Source organism: Microcebus murinus, chromosome 11 (assembly GCF_040939455.1).
Source record: "Microcebus murinus isolate Inina chromosome 11, M.murinus_Inina_mat1.0, whole genome shotgun sequence".
Taxonomy (NCBI): domain Eukaryota; kingdom Metazoa; phylum Chordata; class Mammalia; order Primates; family Cheirogaleidae; genus Microcebus; species Microcebus murinus.
In genome coordinates this window covers 69,825,426-69,844,959 of record NC_134114.1, presented here as the reverse complement: position 1 = coordinate 69,844,959, position 19,534 = coordinate 69,825,426, and the positions used below count along the sequence as shown (strand labels likewise).

General features: G+C 32.6%; 1 protein-coding gene across 2 annotated transcripts in view; it reads left to right on the top strand.

Moving 5' to 3' along the window:
- KIAA0825 (KIAA0825 ortholog) overlaps nt 1-19,534 on the top strand; it is a 364,371-nt gene that overhangs the window by 60,181 nt on the left and 284,656 nt on the right. The window contains exon 5 of one of the 2 annotated variants that reach the window (XM_076008186.1): nt 1,265-1,934. In XM_076008186.1, the coding sequence (XP_075864301.1) occupies nt 1,265-1,934 (670 nt within the window). The remainder of the gene's footprint in view (nt 1-1,264; nt 1,935-19,534) is intronic. The other variant, XM_076008187.1, reaches the window with a different exon arrangement.

Here is a 19,534-nt window from a genome sequence, read left to right as displayed (position 1 = left end):
AGTCATTGAAGCATGCTTCACTTTAGTGTATTTATCTGTAAATTGGGTCTTTAAAAATTTATGTCAAAATTTCTCATTATGAATAAACCAGACAGTATATGTAAAAATGCTTTTTATATAATAAAATATGTACATATTGTGTATAATTATTTATTACAAATAGAACATTAAATTATACATTGCAGTGTTTACAATGACTGAGTGTAAATTTCTGGAATTTATTTAGTAATTAATTGTTCATGATTCTCAGTCACACATAATATCTGTGTTATCTCCGTCAATAAGAAATTTGAAAGCCAGCCTGCTTTTATGCCCCTTGGACCTTGCTTCTATAAGTCTTGTAATCAGCTTGTTTCTGCTTATAGAATATAAACTAATTTCAGTATTAGCTGAAAATAGACATAATTAGGAAAGTCAGCAGGAAAGGAGACTGTGTGTTTGTAATTCAAAGTCCAAGAACAAAGTAATTTACTATTTGTAATTATACCCACCATTGTTTTTTGTCAGGACAGCAAGTATAAAGGAATAATTTCATATCATCTTTTGGGGAACTATAGTATCTTTTTCCCATTTTGAGTTATTTCTTTAGACAAAACTGAAATATTCTGAGATTAATTTTTAAAGTAAAGTAATATGGTTCTCAAAAAGGAATTTAAATGAAAGTTAAAATCTTTCAATGTATTACATTTTATTTCTCAGGATGGTAGCTATTAGTAACCTCTAGGCACATACTATATTTAAAGATCTCCACTCTATTCTAGAGTGATTTTAATGCATTGTATGTTCATTTGGGGTTTTATAATAATAAGTATACTCATTCAGGCATGAAAATCGTCTACCAGGAATTAATTAGGGGCATAATCTTGAATCTATTTTGTCTTAGGAATACATTTCAATCAATGTTTTACTATAGATTTGTATTTAGAATTTTTAAGCTGCTTCTGTCATATAGCTTGGGTTATATCAGGGCTGGATAATAATGAGAGCTAAAAGCTATATGTCTAAAAATCTAATTGAAAAGGTAATCAGATGGGCTCTACAAAATTTAACAGACCATAAAAGCTAGCATTCAAAAATGTCTGAATTAATTACATTTCAAATGCAAAAAAAGAAATCTTGAGGAGCATAATAGTATTGATTCTAAATTGAAATAAATTATTATGAAATTGTATATGATAGAATAGAATTTTATATAGTAGAAATAATTTTTTTCCTGTTACACTTAGAGTTAATCATTTCTAATGTTATCATTTACTTTTATTAGCAAGATTTGTTGAAGAATGAACAAAATCAAGAAGAAATGATACTTGATTTACTTTGGGATTTCTCCTGCCAGAGCAGCGTTTCATTTCCATCGACTCTAAGTGGAACATCTTTCCATTTCCTCTCTAGGACTTCTCTTCATTCTGTTGAAGATCATTCCTCTATGGATGCAAAATCTATATGGGATGATATCAGACTGCATCTTCGACGCTTCTTAGTGAGGAAGTTACAAAGCTATAATGAAATTAACAATTCACAGCAAAAAATTTTATTGAAAAATCAGTGCTTACAACAACTCTTGTTTCTTTATCCAGAATCGGATGTTATAATCAAGTACCAAAACATACAGAATAAACTGTTGGCTAAAGTTCTGCAGAACTTTTTTCCTTCTTACAGCAGAGATTCAAATTTAGACATAATAGTTCATGGATGTCAAAGCACAATGCTTAAATTATACTCAATGCTAAAAGAGGATTTTAACATACTCTGTGAAATTTTAGCTCCATCTTCAACAGTGAAATTCATTAAAGAAACTTACCTGGATACTGTTACAGAAGAAATGGCAAAATTTCTTGAAAATTTTTGTGAGCTGCAGTTCAAAGAAAACGCCGTCCGTGTGGTTAAAACAAGCAAGAGCTCCAGCAAGCATAGAGGAACAGTGCATGCTTTGGGTTAGTGACATTTAAAATTTTTGTTTGGTTTAACTTAAGCCTTTGATACTTTTAATTTCTAAGGTTTTTCTATGTGGCTAAATCTTACTGCAAACTTGAAAATAAATTAGAAAATAAATGTAATGAAATTTTGCAGTATACATTTCTCGTATGCATTCCTTTTTTTCTAAATATAGTCATAGAAATGTTTTTTTTCCTGTTAAATTGTTAAAGATATTGGAAATGTAAACCAAAATATTTCAAATTAGAGTTTTATTTCTCTTGGTTATGTATAACAAAAAGTAAAGTATTGGGTAACACACTCACATTCAGTTATATTAATATATATATAAAAAATAAAAGCATAATTTTAATCCATTGTGTCCTCCAATACCAAAGCATTATTAAGTAAAAGGAAGAATTGAAAATATGTTGAAATTTTTATTAAGTAAAATTGGAAGTTTAAAAATTGTAATGTTTTGGTCAGCCAATTCTAATAAAGGACAACATGACATATTATAAAATTCTATATTATTGATTTGAAAGTATAGCATTTTAACTAAAGCTAATTTTAAAAGTTCCTCTATTATTTTTCTATAAGAATGTATATAAATAAAAGATGATTTGAAAATTCCTATTTTATTCAAAAGATAAAGGAAAAAAGGAAAGAAATTATTGTGATATAAATCATTTTTTTTCATGGTTTTAATTTCCTACCAGTAGAGAAAAGTCAAGGTAAAAATATGATTGTTTAAGAATTATCATTAGTCATACTCCTATATAAAACTCTGAGGTATATTTCTAAATAGGTTCATAAACTATATTGTTTAAGTATTTGAAAATTATTTGGTGAATTATTATATATCTTTGAATTTATGATCATCTTTTAAAACTTTCCATAGCTCATTATATTTTTACTTATCTTCATTAATAAAATTCCACAAGACCAAGTTAATATGATATATGAATTTTTCAAATGTTATAGTTTAATATTTTCTCTTAAAATTTTTATTTTCCTGTGGAAGCTATATCATATTACAGAACAGAGATGCATCAGCCAAGTTTTGGTTATGGCAAAATACAGAGTCACTTAATTTAGGAACATTACAATTTTGCTCAAAGCAAATAGACTTTCAATTTAGTTGTTAGCACATAAATTTTTAAATGCATTTCATTAGTGTACTTGTTTTCTAAAATTTTTATATTCTCTAAAAAAAAATTCCTGCTTACTTGTAAAGTGTTTTCAATACGAAAGTTTTATATGTGCTAAATATAGTTTATAACAGAAGAAAAGATCCATATGGTTGAAAATATGTGTAAGTTGCTATGGAGTCTTTAGGGCTGATATTGAAGTGTTTTCCCATTCATGAGCGAAAACTATGTGTGTCTGCTTTAAAACTAGAATTTGAAATATTTTCCAGAGTTGGGTGCATTGATCTTTCCTAGGTTCTTTTGTCTTAACTTTGGTATAAATCACATGCCAAATGAGCATTTTCTGTATGCCAGGCACTGTGCTAAGGATAACCCATTCCTTATTTCAATTTTACAAACAAGGAAAGAAGCTTAGAAAGAAGGGCCAGGCACAGTGGCTCATACCTGTTATCCCAGCACTCTGGGAAGCCAAGGTGGGAGGACCACTTAAGACCAGGAGTTCAAGACCAACTCAGGCAACATAATGAGACCTTGTTCCCTACAAAAAAATTTTTTTTAAATTATCTAGATATGATAGCACGCACCTGTAGTCCTAGCTACTCAGGAGGCTAAGGTGCAAGCCCAGGAGTTTGAGGCTTCAGTGAAGTATGATTGGGCCACTGTACTAAGATCCTGTCTCTAAAAAAAGAAAAAGAAAGAAAGAGGAAAGATTAACTTGCCCTGGATCATGTTGTACAGAGTCAGTATTCATATTCAAAATCAAGATTCATGTGCAGGTCATTATGTCTCCAAGGCACATGTCATTGGACTTTGTCTTAAAGTGTAGAATTAAATAACTTATCACCTTCAAAAGATATTTCAAATAGCACTCTTCAAGTGGGCTGCCTTAAATAATAAATTAATTTATTTATGAAAATAAATTAAGTTCAGCTTTACTGACGACCATCTATCATAAGCAAGGCATTTAGCAGCTACCACATTTAAGGTTCTGTGCTAGACACAGTAAGGGAAAGAAAAATAAATGAGTCACTACTGCTGTTGTTGTATGAGAACTGCTAAACTAACTTAACAGATCAATCATGTTTTTCACTAGCATTTGACCCAATGATCCTATTTTATTTAGTGAGGACATACAGCTTTGAGATGAGCAATAATAGTTTATATTCCTCTTTGAATAAAATCTAGATTGGCTTGAATGGGTTGTATATTATCTTTAGTATATGTCTGTATCTTGATACTCACCAAGTCTTGATATTTTGCCTGAAATTAATAGAAAGAACATTCCTTAAGTAACAACTGGCAACAATAAGCTAACATTTATTGGTTCAGATATTGATGTACATTATCTTATTTAATTCTTTGAACCACTCAACAAGCTACGTGCCATTGTTTATCTTCCTTATACAGTAAGGAAACTAAGATATAGAGCTGTTAAGTAACTTGCTCAAGGTCATAGAATGAAACCAGATTCAAACTCATGTCTGACTTGACTCCAGAGCCCTTACTCTATGACTATGCTAAAACAATGGGATGGAAATATCATATCCCATTTAGAAACACTTCTGTGAATCCTGTGTTTACTTCCTCAACTTTAGTGTAGTGTAGAGAAGAATAGTATACTATTCTTCTCTAACCTATCGCACACTCTTCCCATTTGAAGACTACATAATCCCAATTTAAAAGTATTTTTGGATATAATTTCTATTTCGTGGCCTTAAGCAGGCTTTGTATGTATACTGTAGTCTTAATGAGTTAATGTCATATCTGTTTATATTTGTACCTATTTTGTTCTCAATGAGCTAAGACAATTTGGACCTGCTGAATCTTTACCTAGATTGCTTCTGATGTTGTACCTAGGTTGTGGATTGGTTCTTCTTCCCCGAATGGTCTGTAAATTATCTGTCTATCTGTATTAGCTGATTACTGCTTTATTCTTACATATATGACTTTAAAAGACTTTATGCATGAGTGAGTTCATTTAATCTTCTAAATAGCCCTTCACAATGTTCATACTTTATATATGAAAAAACCGAGACTCAGAGAAGAAAGTGTTTACCAAGGCTACACAGCTAATAACCCAAAGAAAGGGGATTCCTCTGTTTATAATTATTTGGTATATTATCTTGATATACCACTAAACTCTGTATCAAAAACTGTGTAAGACACTATGATAATTAGCATTAAAAATACTTCAACAAACACTCTCACATTTTCTTTTTGATTTTCACATTCCTATGTTCACTCATGTTTTCTTTATCTTTTTTATTGACAATGAATAACTGACATAATTTGCTTGTGGTGTTAACTCAGACACTGACTAGAGGTAGTTTTTATGCTATTCTATGCTATGCTATTCTAGTCTAGTCTACTCTACCAGCTGGCCTTTCTGGTGATAATGTTTACCTGGATGCCCTAGAGTGAGTTCTGTCTGCAACCAATTCAGGCTCTCTTGTACATATATTTAAAATATGGTCACAGTCTCTCTAGCAATTTTCCTGGGATAATGAATGGTACCAGACAGATAATTAATTTTATTTATATGTAAGCTTATCCTTAGATTTCACATCTTGGCCTTTTTTCTCCTTAATATTCATATGGTTTTGAATGTTTTGTTTCTTTGAGATCATGTGCTCTTTTAGTATTGTATATAGCTTACATATTTTGTTATGTGAAGAAAATGATGAAATAATGTTAACATAAATATTATATAATATTTTTGGTGATCTTTTCTACAAGACAGCAATATTATTTTTACAGATACTCTTAAAATTTTTCACGGGTGATTTAAGAACTAAGATTTTCTCAATCACTCTGATTTTGTTAATCTGTATTCTTATAGTTTCTATAATTTTTTTAGGAAAATTATCAATTGTTTTCTAAAGGTTTATGCTACAATATTTAGGTTTTTTCATTTAGTTCAGAAGGCTTTAAAGTCAAAATAAACAGCTTTCAAAAAGCAAGAGATTTGCAATTAACATTTTGATTGTAACCTGATTCGCCATTATCTAGAAAGTCAGATCCATACTTACACATGTACTTGTGTCATCTACATATCAGGATGTAATGTATATTTTAACATTTTTCTATGTCTATCTTTGGGATGGTTTAAATGATAAAATCAATTTTACTTTTAAAATTATATTTTTGGGGGGATTTAAGTAAATTGTTTTCAATGTTTGAAAAAGAGAGGATTGTTTATGTATAATAAATTTCAGTTAAGTAGATCCTCTGTTTTTTCATATAAAAATATGAAATTAGGAGATTTCAGTTTTTGGATAAATTTCATGGCTCCCTGTATATCTTATCTTGACTTTATTGAGGCTATTGTTAGCTTGAAAAGGACAGACCCAAGAGAATATAATATTAATACATGCCTTTGAATATTTGGAAGATTTCTAAGAATCTACAGAAGGTGAGAGGTTGAACTGAGTGACCTCTAAGGTCCCTTCCCATTCACAGGCCCTTACTCTTTTGTTTAAGGAAGATTGGGGTTGAGGGGGACAGAATCCCTCAGGGGATGAAAGATCCTTCAAGATAAAGAAGTTCCTCAAACCAAAGAGAAGACAGACTGCTTGACTAAGGAGACACACAATCACTATTGTGTGATCTAGGCCAGTCAAAATCCACCCTACTCTCTCCTGCTCCTCAAGGAGCTCTAACCAGTCAAATGATGATATCAAGAAAAGGTGAAGAGGTATAGTGAGGCCAGCATCTATGAAAAGTTGGGCATTATCCCTGTTTTATAGATACAGAAACTGAGGTTTGGACAAGTTAATTAGCTTGCCCAAAGTTCCACTGCTAGCAAGTTCCTTGCTATTCAAACCCATTTCTGAATTATGACAAAGCCTGTTCTCTTAAACTACTGTGACTTACTGTCTCTTGTTAAATGAAATCATTGGTAAGATAATCCTTTTATAATCTGAATAGTAATTTCCATTTTCTGGAATTGTAGCATACAATTATTTCTCTACATATGAAATTAAACAAACTTGTATTTTGAAACTATAATAGTAATAGAGTACAAAGCCACATCACTGGATTTTATGTTTTAAAAGATTTGCAAAGAAAAAAATTCAAGACTTTGCATATTAATACATGAAAAGGAAAATAATACCATTAATTTTTTACTTAATATTTTTTAAAAAGTATCTAAATGGAGAATCTTATTTTTTTTCTAGATATGCAGGTAAGCTGGTTACATTTAAGCCTTTTACCAGAGTTAAGCTAAAAGTAACTAAGTTACTGAAATAGTTGAGCTGACTATTGCCAAGTTTTTGCCATTAATTAATTAATTAATAACAATACCATTAGTTAGCATTATGTTTGCAAGATACTTCCACATATTTGGTTTATTTGACTTGTTTTTGCTGTACCACTACCCAGACATTAGACAGTGTAGCAATTCCAGTTCTTAGGTTTTATAGGTGAAAAAATGAAAGTGTTTTGGCTGGTTAATCAAGTTAGCTGCAGGATTAAGATTAGAAGAGAAGCATTTTCCTGCTCTATCTGAAGGCCTCCTAACAAAGCAAATGAAAAACCTAACACTAGAATGTTTTTCTCCCAGAAAGTGTTTTTGTTTTAGATTCTTACTCCTTAAGGTTGTGTCATCTCTGAAAATTATTTGACTAAAAACCATGAGAAATACAACTGGATACAAATGGATATATGAGGGGAAAGTTTATGTTATGTGCTTGGGTGGGTGTGTGGTAGTATGTGTATGTGTGCATATCTTTATCTAAAACTTTGTTTTCTGCTGCATGGACTCTATTTTCTGACCTAATTATTCTCCACTAAACGTTCTGAGGCCTCTGAATCGTTATTCTGAAAACAGAAGGCAACAAAGATGGGAAGTCTAGTGAGTTAGAGAGAAAGTGGATGTAATTTAATTTTAGTGTATTTTTCTTTCATATAGCAACAATTAGCAAACACTAAATTGCACTCGATTATCTGCTTCCTCTATCCTTAGAACACCTGTGTGTTCCTCCTAAGGGTGGCAAGAATATCTCACCTGCTACATCCTCTAATTATCACATTCAGATACTAAGGATGAAAATTAAAAATGACTCACTCTTTGGTTTCTCAATGAAAGGTCATAGGTTAGTTTGAGATTTATGTACCTTATTAACCATTTAATAACTTTTTTTTTTTTTTGAGACAAAGGTCTTGCTCTGTTGCCCGGGCTAGACTGCAGTGGCATCATCATAGGTCACTACAGCTTCCAACTCCTGGGCTCAAGTGATTCTGCTGCCTCAGCCTCCTGAGTAGCTGGGACTACAGGCATGTGCCACCACACCCCGCTAATAGTTAAAAAAAATTTTGTGGAGATGGGAGTCGTGCTATTGTCCAGCTGGTCTCAAACTACTGGCCTCAGGCAATCCTCTCATCTGGGCCTCCTGTAGTGCTAGGATTACAGGTGTGAGCCATCATGCTGGGCCTTAATAACATTTTTATAAACAGAAAAACTTTTTAGAAGATTAAAATGCTAAAGTTTTAAAAACCTCATTTTTTTTTTTACTTAGAACAAGAAATTGTCTATTTAAAAAGATAAGTAACATTTTAGGAGCAGAATTCAAATAATTGAAAAAAAATCATTGAAGTTTAGAATAAAATTATTCTAAAAGTGAATTTATTTTGCAACTATTCTATATTGAACAAAGAATGTGGACAAATAAGTATACATGAGGTTGTTGCAAGCCAGAAATTTATGTCCTATAGAAAGTGAGTTGCTTTAGTGTATGGGGTGCTAAGTTACTCTGTAACCTTCCTAAAACTTTTCGGGCTTCTGCTTTCCTCTGTTAAAATTATCTACATTATTCTATATCTTAATTTATGAGTATAATAATGTGAATGTTTAGTTCTGTTGTTTTATATAAAAATATTTACAGGTAATGAATCCCTAAATAATTCTTTAACGTGGTGATTTTTCCAGTGGACGTTTATAAATGTTGAATGTTATTTAATATGATTCTTCTCAGGTTGTTAGAACATGTGATATGTGACTTCTGGTTATTATACTATCAAACAGTTATTAGCACCCAACATATTTTTTTATAAATGTTCAAGAAGAAAACTTTAATAAGCAAACAAACATTGGTAAGTTTCATTTAAAGATGGGATCTTTTAAACTGGAGACTGAGAATTCTAATTGCTGTTTCTATACCACAACATTCTTTATTATAAAAGCGACTTGAAAAATGAATTAAACTATGATATAGCATTTTCATTGCAACTTTTTATATGTAAGTATAAAAATCTTTTATCATCAGTGTCACATTTAAAAAAAGTCAAGTATTTGGTATATAACAAAACTTCTACCTCAAAGTAGTTGTCATTTAACATTGTTACGTATTTATTTTTACCTGTCTTAGTCCATTACAGCTGGTATAACAGAAATACCAGAGATGGGGGCTTAAGCAACAAACATTTGTTTCTCAAAGTTTTGAGGCTGGAAAGTTCAAGATCCAGGTGTTGATAGATGTGGTGTTTGGTGAAGGCTTACTTTCTGGTTCACAAATGGCACTCTTCTGTCTGTGTCCTCACATGGAAGAAGGGACAAGAGAACTCTCTGTGGTCTCTTTTATATGGGCACTAACGCCATTCATGGGGCTCTACTTTCATCACCTAATCCCCTCCCAAAGGCCCTACCTCCAAATACCTTGGGGGTTAGGATTTCAAGGTATGAATTTTGTAGAGACACAAATGTTCAGTTCACAACAGGGGAGATCTGTGTCTTTCACATCTGGGACTGTTAAAATTCTTTGCCTGAAATGGCATTTTCTGAGTATGGACTGATTTCTCTGCACAGAGATTTATACAGGAGAAACTGCTCGTAGCTCTGAGAGTTAAACCAGTCATTCTCCCCCACGCCACATTTGGAAATGAGAAAATAATCCTCAGCTTCGGGTAAAGATGTTTAAAAGTCGTTATGGATTTTCAGTCAGAAATTCTTTTGCTTCTGTCATTCTTAAAATTGAATTTCTACTCCTCTGTTTATACATATATTTTTAATTTGCTTCTAGTCTTACCAAAACACTCATAAGAACTTTGATGGTTGACCTATCTAAATGGAGATACAAAATTGCATATGTAAGGAAATGAAAAGTTATTTAAAATGAAGTAGAGTATGTTGTCTCAATCAAAAGCAAAACCTATCAGTGTTTGCTTTTGCAACTTCTTTTCAACATTGGATAAAAACAAACTCTTCTCTATTATTTAGAAAAGTATAGTTTACTGCTAGTTTAATATTTTTCATAACAGAACAATAGGAAGTACCCAAGTTAGCAGGTCAGTGCAAGGCAGAGATGAAAATCTAATATGGCTTCGAAATGATGATGCCAGTGAAATATAAAATAATTTGAATTTTTGATATTTAGAATTCAATACCATGATCATACCGAGCTCATTTAGAATAAATGGTATTATATTGTTTGTCCTCCAAGGTAGAAATTACTTTAAGTTAAAAATTCAGTGTTTCCATTTCCATTAGCAAAAGGCAATGTAGTGTAATTATTGGAGAGAGCACTCAGGTTTGTGAAATAATCTCCTCTGAAGAGAAATTGCTTCCAAATTTTATGATGATCATTGTCAGACAAAGCTATATTGTAAAATTATTTTATAGTGCTTTCATATACCTTCTTTCCCCAAACTGTACTTAAATCAATTATAATCATCATTGTTAATATTCTTTTTGTAGTGCAATAAAAGTAATCCTTCAGCTATTTGAAGAGCGTGTTCTTTAATGGGCATTTTAAAAATAATTTTTCTTAGGCATGATTACAAAAGCCATAAAGTTCACAGTTGCAGTGTGTGGATCTAGTTAGTGGTGCCTAGATCCCGAAGAGAAATAGGAGGATGCAGCAATCACAGCCCCTTTAAGATTTAATTGCTAAAATCTAATGTGGAATCAATATGTGAAAGGAGAAAACTCTTCACATGAATTTATGGACAAGATATTACTGCATAGATTTGGTTGAAGCTTTATGTTCAGTCTCTCTAAAGAGACTTGTGTTGTCTTTATTGAGATTAAGCAGTTGGCCTTCATATCATCATACAAATTCACACAAACTTTCTGTGTACTGATAAGTGATAATCTCAGGTTTTGCCTTGTTTCTGTGACTTAGAGACAACAAAATGTAAAACACAAGTCCTTTGTATTATTATGAAAGGTATTTGTATGAATTAAGTTATAGAAAAATACATTTTTTTTACATATATGACTCTTAACAAGGAGGTTACTAAATAGAAATTTTAGTGAGGGTCCCTCAGGCATGAACCAATGTGAGTTTGCTTTTAATTTTTTGTTAAATTTTGACCATGCACCAAGCTTTCTGGGACATAAAAAGGGAACCAGAAATCAGACAGGTGTTTAAAAACACTGAACACCTTGATGAGGTTTGCATCCTTGTGGGTTTCTCTGCTGCCCTGATAGTTCTTTAAGGTTCTATCATTTTCAATCAACAGAGAGTACATGTGATCAGTATATCTGATAAACTTGTCAATGCCTCTTCAAAGCAGGATTCCCCAACCTATTGAATTCAGACCCCCCTGCTTCATTTCAAGTATCATCTTGATAAGACAGAGCCATGTCACAGGCAGCTGTGTATAGCCAGCTCAGTCTACAACTAATTTGTGCAGGAAAAAATTAAATCAGGAGGTAAATTATTTCATGATTGCTCATTCCCAACAGAGTTGGGCATCATTCTGAAGAAAATATCAAATAATTGGTTTCAGGCCGTGTCAGACACATGCAATTCCCTTCTCTAATGGCTGTGTGTGGTAGCACCAGGCCTCAGGGGTCAGCAAGGAACTGGAAATAGCTTAGTGCCAGGCACGGCAATAGAGAGACGGAGCACATAGGAAATGAAGTGGCAATAAGTGCAATCCATAGGGGAAATGTGCTTCACTTGGAGTTTAATATATCGGTTCAGAATCTGGCAGGAAGCCATGCAACAATTGTTTACTTTTTTGTCAGCATCTGCATCTGTTCTGTTTTGTAAACAGCACTTAACTCTCAGTCGGTAAATGCTGAAATCAATAACAACTGTTAAGGGATTTCCTTACCCCCACCCCCTTTTTTTTTTCATATTCTATAACAAATGCACACTGCAAACAATGTTTGCCTTAGATTAACAAGGAACAGACATTAACAGGGTCAAAGGGATTTGGTTGGGAACATTTTATAGCTTCTTGGGTCTACAGTAATTATATCTGTGTGATTTGAATGTATTTTGTAACCTATCCAAATTAAACTGTTAAAAAAATGCTAGCAAGCAGTAATGAAGATGATTTTTTATAATTATCTTAAGTACTGTGTATAGAAAACTGCTGGCACTGTAATAATTTAGTTCTGTGCAATATTGTGTATTACAGCTGCTATGCAGAAATATTAAGTTGCCTTTTGCAGTTTTAGGAAATTAGTGATTATATCCAGCAGTACTAATTATTTTAAACATATAGTTAGTAAAAAAAAAAAACAATTACATACCACAGTGAGACGTAAAAAAGGCTCGATCTGTGACTAGTGCCTATAAAACTAAGTATATCATTAGTAAAGGCAAAAGAAAAAATAACACTACTTTTAAGTTCACTGTCTTCAGGAGAGACCAAGTAGACAAATGCTGTCATAAATGCAGGATTGTTACAATAGTATTGGCATCACTTAAAGTTAATATCACCCAGATCAGAGGAACACATTATTGCCGATGGGATTTATGCATGCGTCTCTGCATGCTCTACTTTGGAAATTTACTCCTTAAAATTTCCACATATACAATTGCTAAGTTGCATTATTTTTACTTTTACTTTATTAAACTACTTCATATCCAACTTAACCCAAACCTAACTCTGTTTTCAGAATTTTGGTTTTTTTCTATTTTTACTTGTCTGAAAGCATTAAATCATACTCTTTTTCATTATTTTTTCTCAAATATATGACTTCTTTGAAACTTTCGTTGGAGTGCCATTAACCATAAGTAAAATTTGGAAATTATTTGATCAGGTCACTGAGTCAAGATCTGTATTCTTTCGTCTTTAGTTTATGTGTCTAAGTGTTTGCTGTGAAATTCCATTTTTCTTAATCATTTTGCTATTTTACTTATCTAAATTATTTTGTCCATGATACTTTTGATAGTTTGTCATTTTTTAATGAAGTATATTTAATTAGAAATAAGAGTTTGAGAATTTGGATACTAATACCTTTCATACTCCTATTGAGACTAGAAGTACTTTGGCTTCATTTTCTTGGCTGTGCATAATATTCATTTATTTGGCATTCTGTCATTGTGCATGATATTAATCACTATATGGTGATATACAGGCAACCCTGAATTCTGTGCACATTCTAAATTCATTGTTATCAACTAGAATGTCTAGAATTTGATGCTTCCATCATAAGAATCACAATCCATATTTTATAATAAACCATTCAAACTGGTTTATTTGAATGAAGTTTAGCATGTTTTCAGGCTCAGAAACTAGACAAGAGCTGGCTTTTACAAGTGCATTCTATCCAAAAATGGAGAACCTTTATTAACACATCCATTATGACATTTACATGATTCAGTGAAAATGAAATAATACTTAATAATATTACATGCTCTGATTTGTAAATATGTAGAAAAAAAGTATATTTTATTAGAAAGTTTGTCTCCAGATTAGAATTGGCCATTGAAAAACCATAGACAAAATTTAGAAGTCAATTTTCTAAATTTTCCTTTTGTAATTACTTCCTTTTCCAAAGGAAAAATGATCAGATGTTACTAAATATCAATCTACAAATTTAAATATTATAAAATTGAAAAACTTTAGCTTTTTCAATTAGTTTGAAAGCACATAGTTTGTGCTTTGCCTCTTTAAAATCTATTCAATAAGAATTAATATCTCACTTTTGTCATCTCATGTTAAATATTTTAAATCATAGTAATAATTTAGTATGCAAGTTTAAAACTGTTATGATGGAAATTTTTATACCATAGTTCACAATATTCAAAGTTTTATAGTTCTTAAAATAATCAGAGTGGCTGTCCTGCATTTATATTGGCATTAGCATTAAAGTTAACTATCTCTTACAGTGCTTGAAAAATTGTAGTGGTTAACAGAGTATGTCCTGATAGACTCATGGGGGGGATGGGTATTGTCTATGGATCATTAGCTAATTTTAAAAAATTGATAGTTAAAGGTAGCCCTTTGTTGTATTAGGTGAAGGCCATAATCATTATTCCCTAAGCAATGTGAAAATTAAATGCTAATTAGCAGGTTATGAAGTGTGCAATAGTAGTTAGAGCATAAGGAGTATTTCCCACTGGTAGCAAATGCTATCTGGGGACAGTAGCGTCAATAAATTGATTGCCAATAGCTAACGGTATTTTTCAAACCCTCGAAAGTGATATTAATGGTCATGAGGTTGAATTACTCAACATCATGATAAAATTTCTGTATCAAAATCTTGTAAGAAAATTAGGATTTTCTGATAACTTATTATTTTTTTAGAATTTATCCAATGCATTATTATTTACATGTAGTGCATTTATCATTAATTACACCTTTTCCTGTAAGAACTTAAAGTCTATTCAGTTATAGTTTTATTTCCTTGTTTTCTGTTTAAGATAAATCTTTGAAAAAGAGATAGATGTGGCCATGTTTATACTAATTTTAAAAGAATTTGTAATTAGACTTCATAGTCATCAAATGAATGTTGCTTAGTTATCTCTGTTTTCACAGTTGAAAGCATCTACTCTTTATTGGTGATGTGGTGGAGCTGACATATTTTATGCTCTTAATCATTATGCCATAACATTAATTTGATCTTGAAAATTTGCCTTTAAGATCTTTTAAGTTGATATCTCCATGAAATAAAGGGATGAATACTGAGATTATCTTTTTGAAATATTGCATGGACATAATTCTAAATGCTAACTTTGATTTATATTAACTAAATACAAGAGAATTCTAATAAGGCAGCCTGTCAAAGATTTGTGGTTACTTTGGAAAGAACATATTTCTACTTTTTTTCAATAGTTAGGATTTATGCACACTAAGATAAAATCTAGTCTTCATTTTGAATCACTCACAAAAATAAGATTGTTTATGTAATATCATTTTGGAATCCCTGATTCCACTTGAGATACAAAGAAAGGGGCACAGGCAGTTTCCCCATGTTATCATAAGCCTTGTGGAGCCTTCTAGCCTCCAAGTGAATTCTAAGCATGTAAGTCTCACTTTGGCAAAACTAGACATCTTTACTCAACAAACAACTATCCCTAGGTGCTTTCTGATCCTTTTGTTTGGTGTGAGTGACATCAGATGCAAATGATGATTAACAAGCAGGACTTTACAACTTTCAGTCCAGCTTATCATCCATCATCCCTCTACCCATTTGAGACAAGGTCCATAGGAAAACCTATAGCCTTATACAAAATTCCCATTTATTGCTCAAATTTGTTTCTGTGTTACTTATAACCGAAAAACTTGGAGAAGTACAATCCTATCAATAAAAACCTTATTTAGTAAGGGCTTTGATAATATTCTGTTTATATGCTTTGTTCAAATTAGAGCAATTTGCAAGCTGATCTTATTGAGGCCCTTTCTCTCTCAGATCGCTTTGCATTTTAGGTACATGTCTATGATCATTGTCCTTGATGCACAGACTGGAGTCATAGGCTTCTTCCACAGTGTGCCATTGCAGTGCCCTACCACCTTGACCTAAAGGTGAGAAAGTCTGGCTTTGAACACTTTGAACAGATGACCAGCTCCCTGGAAGACACTAAAGATTGGAGAATGCAGAGTGAGCTCTTCTTCCTTAGGAAGATATGCATATATGCTTTCCAAGTGGCAGGACTTTCCTCCTGAACCCTTAAGAGAAATCAGAGAGATTCTCGAATTAGTCTGCTATAAAGACAACCAAGGAGGGAAGAAAGAATGTTTAAGGCATGAGCATGAATATAAAAGCAGGAATGTTACTGTCAGATGATGGAGAAGTAGTGTGAGTGCTATTGAAAGAGCTAGAGGTGAGACATTCCTGTTAACAACAATAAATGCAGATGAGGACATACATCCTGATTTGTAGGGCAATGAGGTCTCCATGAGGACATTCCCAGTCAACAAAGAACTAAGTGCTACATTCGTGAGAGAGGAAATGGAACCAGAGAAGAGGTGACTTTCTTGGAAGATGACTTCCAAAGTGTACACCAGGAGCATTTCTGGAACCCTGGTTTCTTTTTGTTTGCTTCAAAAACTAATATAAATTTCTTGAAAATGAAAGATTTATGAAAACTTTGAATGTGTTTCTTCAATATTAGTAAGAGGAAAGAAAAGATAAAATCAAGATTGTTCAAGGAAATGTTATGGGGAGCTCATTCATTCATCAGGAGATTATGCCAAGAGGGCCTAGATTTACATAGTGGGAGTGGGAAGAAAGAGAAAAACTGAGATTTTTATATTGAAGTACTTTTACTTTTTGTGTAGTCTTTAGTGTAATATTAACTGTGTAAAGTTATGCTAAATTATATATTTCATAAACTTCATGAATCTGAAATTTCTTCCAGGGCACATTTGTAGATTTCATGATATAGATATATAAGATCTGAAATAAAGTGAAAACAGAGTGAGTGATCCACTGCTAAAACTGCATTTTGTTAGGAATGTTTTCATTACTTTAAGGAAATTTTCAAAGTAATAAATTTTGATTATAAATGTAAAGCTTTCATTAAACATAATGGAAAAGGTCAGTCTTAACCTTCCTATCCTCCAATCCCTATCCCCAAGATCACCATTCACACTTTGTTGAATATTTTAGAATTTTTCTTATGCACATATATGAATTAATACATGTATTTTAATTTTAAAAATACTGTTCTATAATGTTCTTTTTTCACATAATAGTTCATGACCTCTTCCCATGTCTGTGCAATCAGGCCTGACATTCTTTTCAGCAGCGCCATGATATTCTGTAATACAGATGCAGCATAATTTATTTGCATATGGCTAAATTTAAATTAGATCTTATTAGATTGTTGACTCATTGGTTTAGAAAAATATTAATTGTTTTCTTCTCAAAAGCAATGTATGCCCATTGCTGTGTTATATAAATACACACACATTTGTATGTGTATGTGTGTATACCTATATATATTTAAAGTTATATAAAGCAAAAAGCTTTAGGTCTTTTCACCTTCCCCACCCTTATGCCTACCACCCTAAAGTAATCCCTGTTAACAGTTTGGTGTGTGCCCTTCCACATTTATGCACATACTGTGTATGTACATTCTACAAATTCCTCGGCAGTTTCTTTTTAAATTATTATGCCATGGCCCCCTTTTACCTCAATACATACAGAATGTTCTGCGTTATTCTTTTTATAGGTTGTAAGCTATGTATTAGATGATATCATTATTCAATCATTTAATTAACCAACTCTCATTGATAGACATTAGGATTTTCCTAGTTTTTTTCTTCATTTACTTGTGTGAGTATCTTTGAAAGTTTTATTTCTTGAAGTGATATTCCTGGGATAGAGAGTAAACTAATTTAAATTTTATATATATATATATATACACACACACACATACACACACACACACACATACATACACACACACAAATGGCCCTCCAATACAAATATGCCTACTGGGTTTTAACTACAAGTATTCAGAAGCATGAATATCTAGATTGATACATATATTTATTGAGATATCAATTCAATAATTATGATTTTTAAAATGGGCTGAAATCCCTGTGCTTGCCTGCCTCCTTCTGGATCATCAAGGCTATTGCTGTTTTGCTAACTATCCTCCCGTTGCTGCAAAAGAGGCCTGCACAGAGAGATGGGAGTGAGGGAAGGATGCTTAATGCTAATTTCTTGTAGCTGTTAGGAGCTTCGGAGCCAGACAGACTTGTCTTTCATTCCAGCTTTGCCACTTTGCAGCTATGTGACCTTGGATAAGTTGCTTTTCTTCTATGAGTGTCACTCATTTAATCTAGAAAATGGAGATGATAATTTCCTCATGGTGTTTAAGTATTAATATAGCTATTATATATAGTATCTGGGACAAACTAAGTATTTTGTTATTTTTATTTAAAATATGTACGTATATACACACATACATGTACATACATAGGTTGTATTGACAAGGTGACTCACTGTCATCCCTTAATGCGGTGTTACCAAATACCAATATATGACAAGGGACTGCAGATTTGTCATTATTAGATCAATTGCACAATGAATACTTTGTTGTATCTTTAGAGTGCTTCATATAATATCTCTGGAAGTGTTATATTAATTTTTTTTAATTTAAAAATAAATAATAGTAAGAAATTAGGCTAAATTAAAATAATAAAGGTATCCAGAGATCTCTTTCATTTATTCTCCTGGATCCAACCCTCACTGTGTGTGAATGTTTGCCAGGTCTAGCTCCAACACTGATCTCACTTCATGCTTCTAGAGTTTCACACCTCCAGAGCTAAATGCCTGTGCATTTGGTCCTTTGGATGTTCCACAGGCACTCCAAATAAAACAAGAACAAACTGGAACTCCTTATCATTTTCCCTGATCCCCGCTCCTCTTCCCCAATCTAAGTTAATGCCACATAATCACTCAAACAGAAGCTACAATCCATTCTCTCTGTCTTTCCCCCTCCCACCATCAAAAGAATCCCCAAGATTCTTAATTTTTACTCAGATTTTGCCTCATCACCTAAATATTTCCAAGTCTATCTCCTCCTCTCCATTTCTGCCATCAAGGTCTAATTTAGGTCTTTATCATCTCTCATTTGTCTTGTTAAAATTAGTTTATTTTTTAGTTAGATTCCTGCCCCTTATTCTTGCTTTCTTCTAAGACATCTGCCAAGCACACCTTACTCCCCTGTTTAATGCTCTTCAGTGGCTCCTCATCACTGTCATCATAAAGCTTTAGCTATTTAGTTTTGGAAAGCAAACCTTCCTGCACCTAGCACCTGCCACCTTCAGCCTCTTCTCATCCCTCTCCCACCTCATATTTTTCACTCTCCAGTAACACTGAACTGACAGAAGGCCCTGCTCATGATATGATGTGTACCATCTCCTACCCTCTTCCTCCCCTTCTTCACCTAATTCCCACTGATCCTTTATGACAGCTCATGTGTCATTTCTACTAAGCAGCTTTGAGCTTGAGCCCCTAATCTGTGCTCCCACAGCATCTTTATATGCCTTTTCAAAGCTCTTAGCTTATTCTATTAAAATATCTAATTAGGGGTGTGTCTCCCCAATGGACTCTAAGCACCCCAAGAGCGAGTGTTACTTATTTTCCCCAGCACCCAATCCATTGCCTAACACATGACAGGAGTTCAATGAATATCTTTTTAACTGAACCATATGCTTCAATCAATATCTGGAGGTATAATACTTGGTAATAGCCAACTAGTCAACTTATTGAGACCCTACTGTTTAAAAAATATTATGCTAAGAGCAATGGAGATTCCAAAAAGTGTAAGATC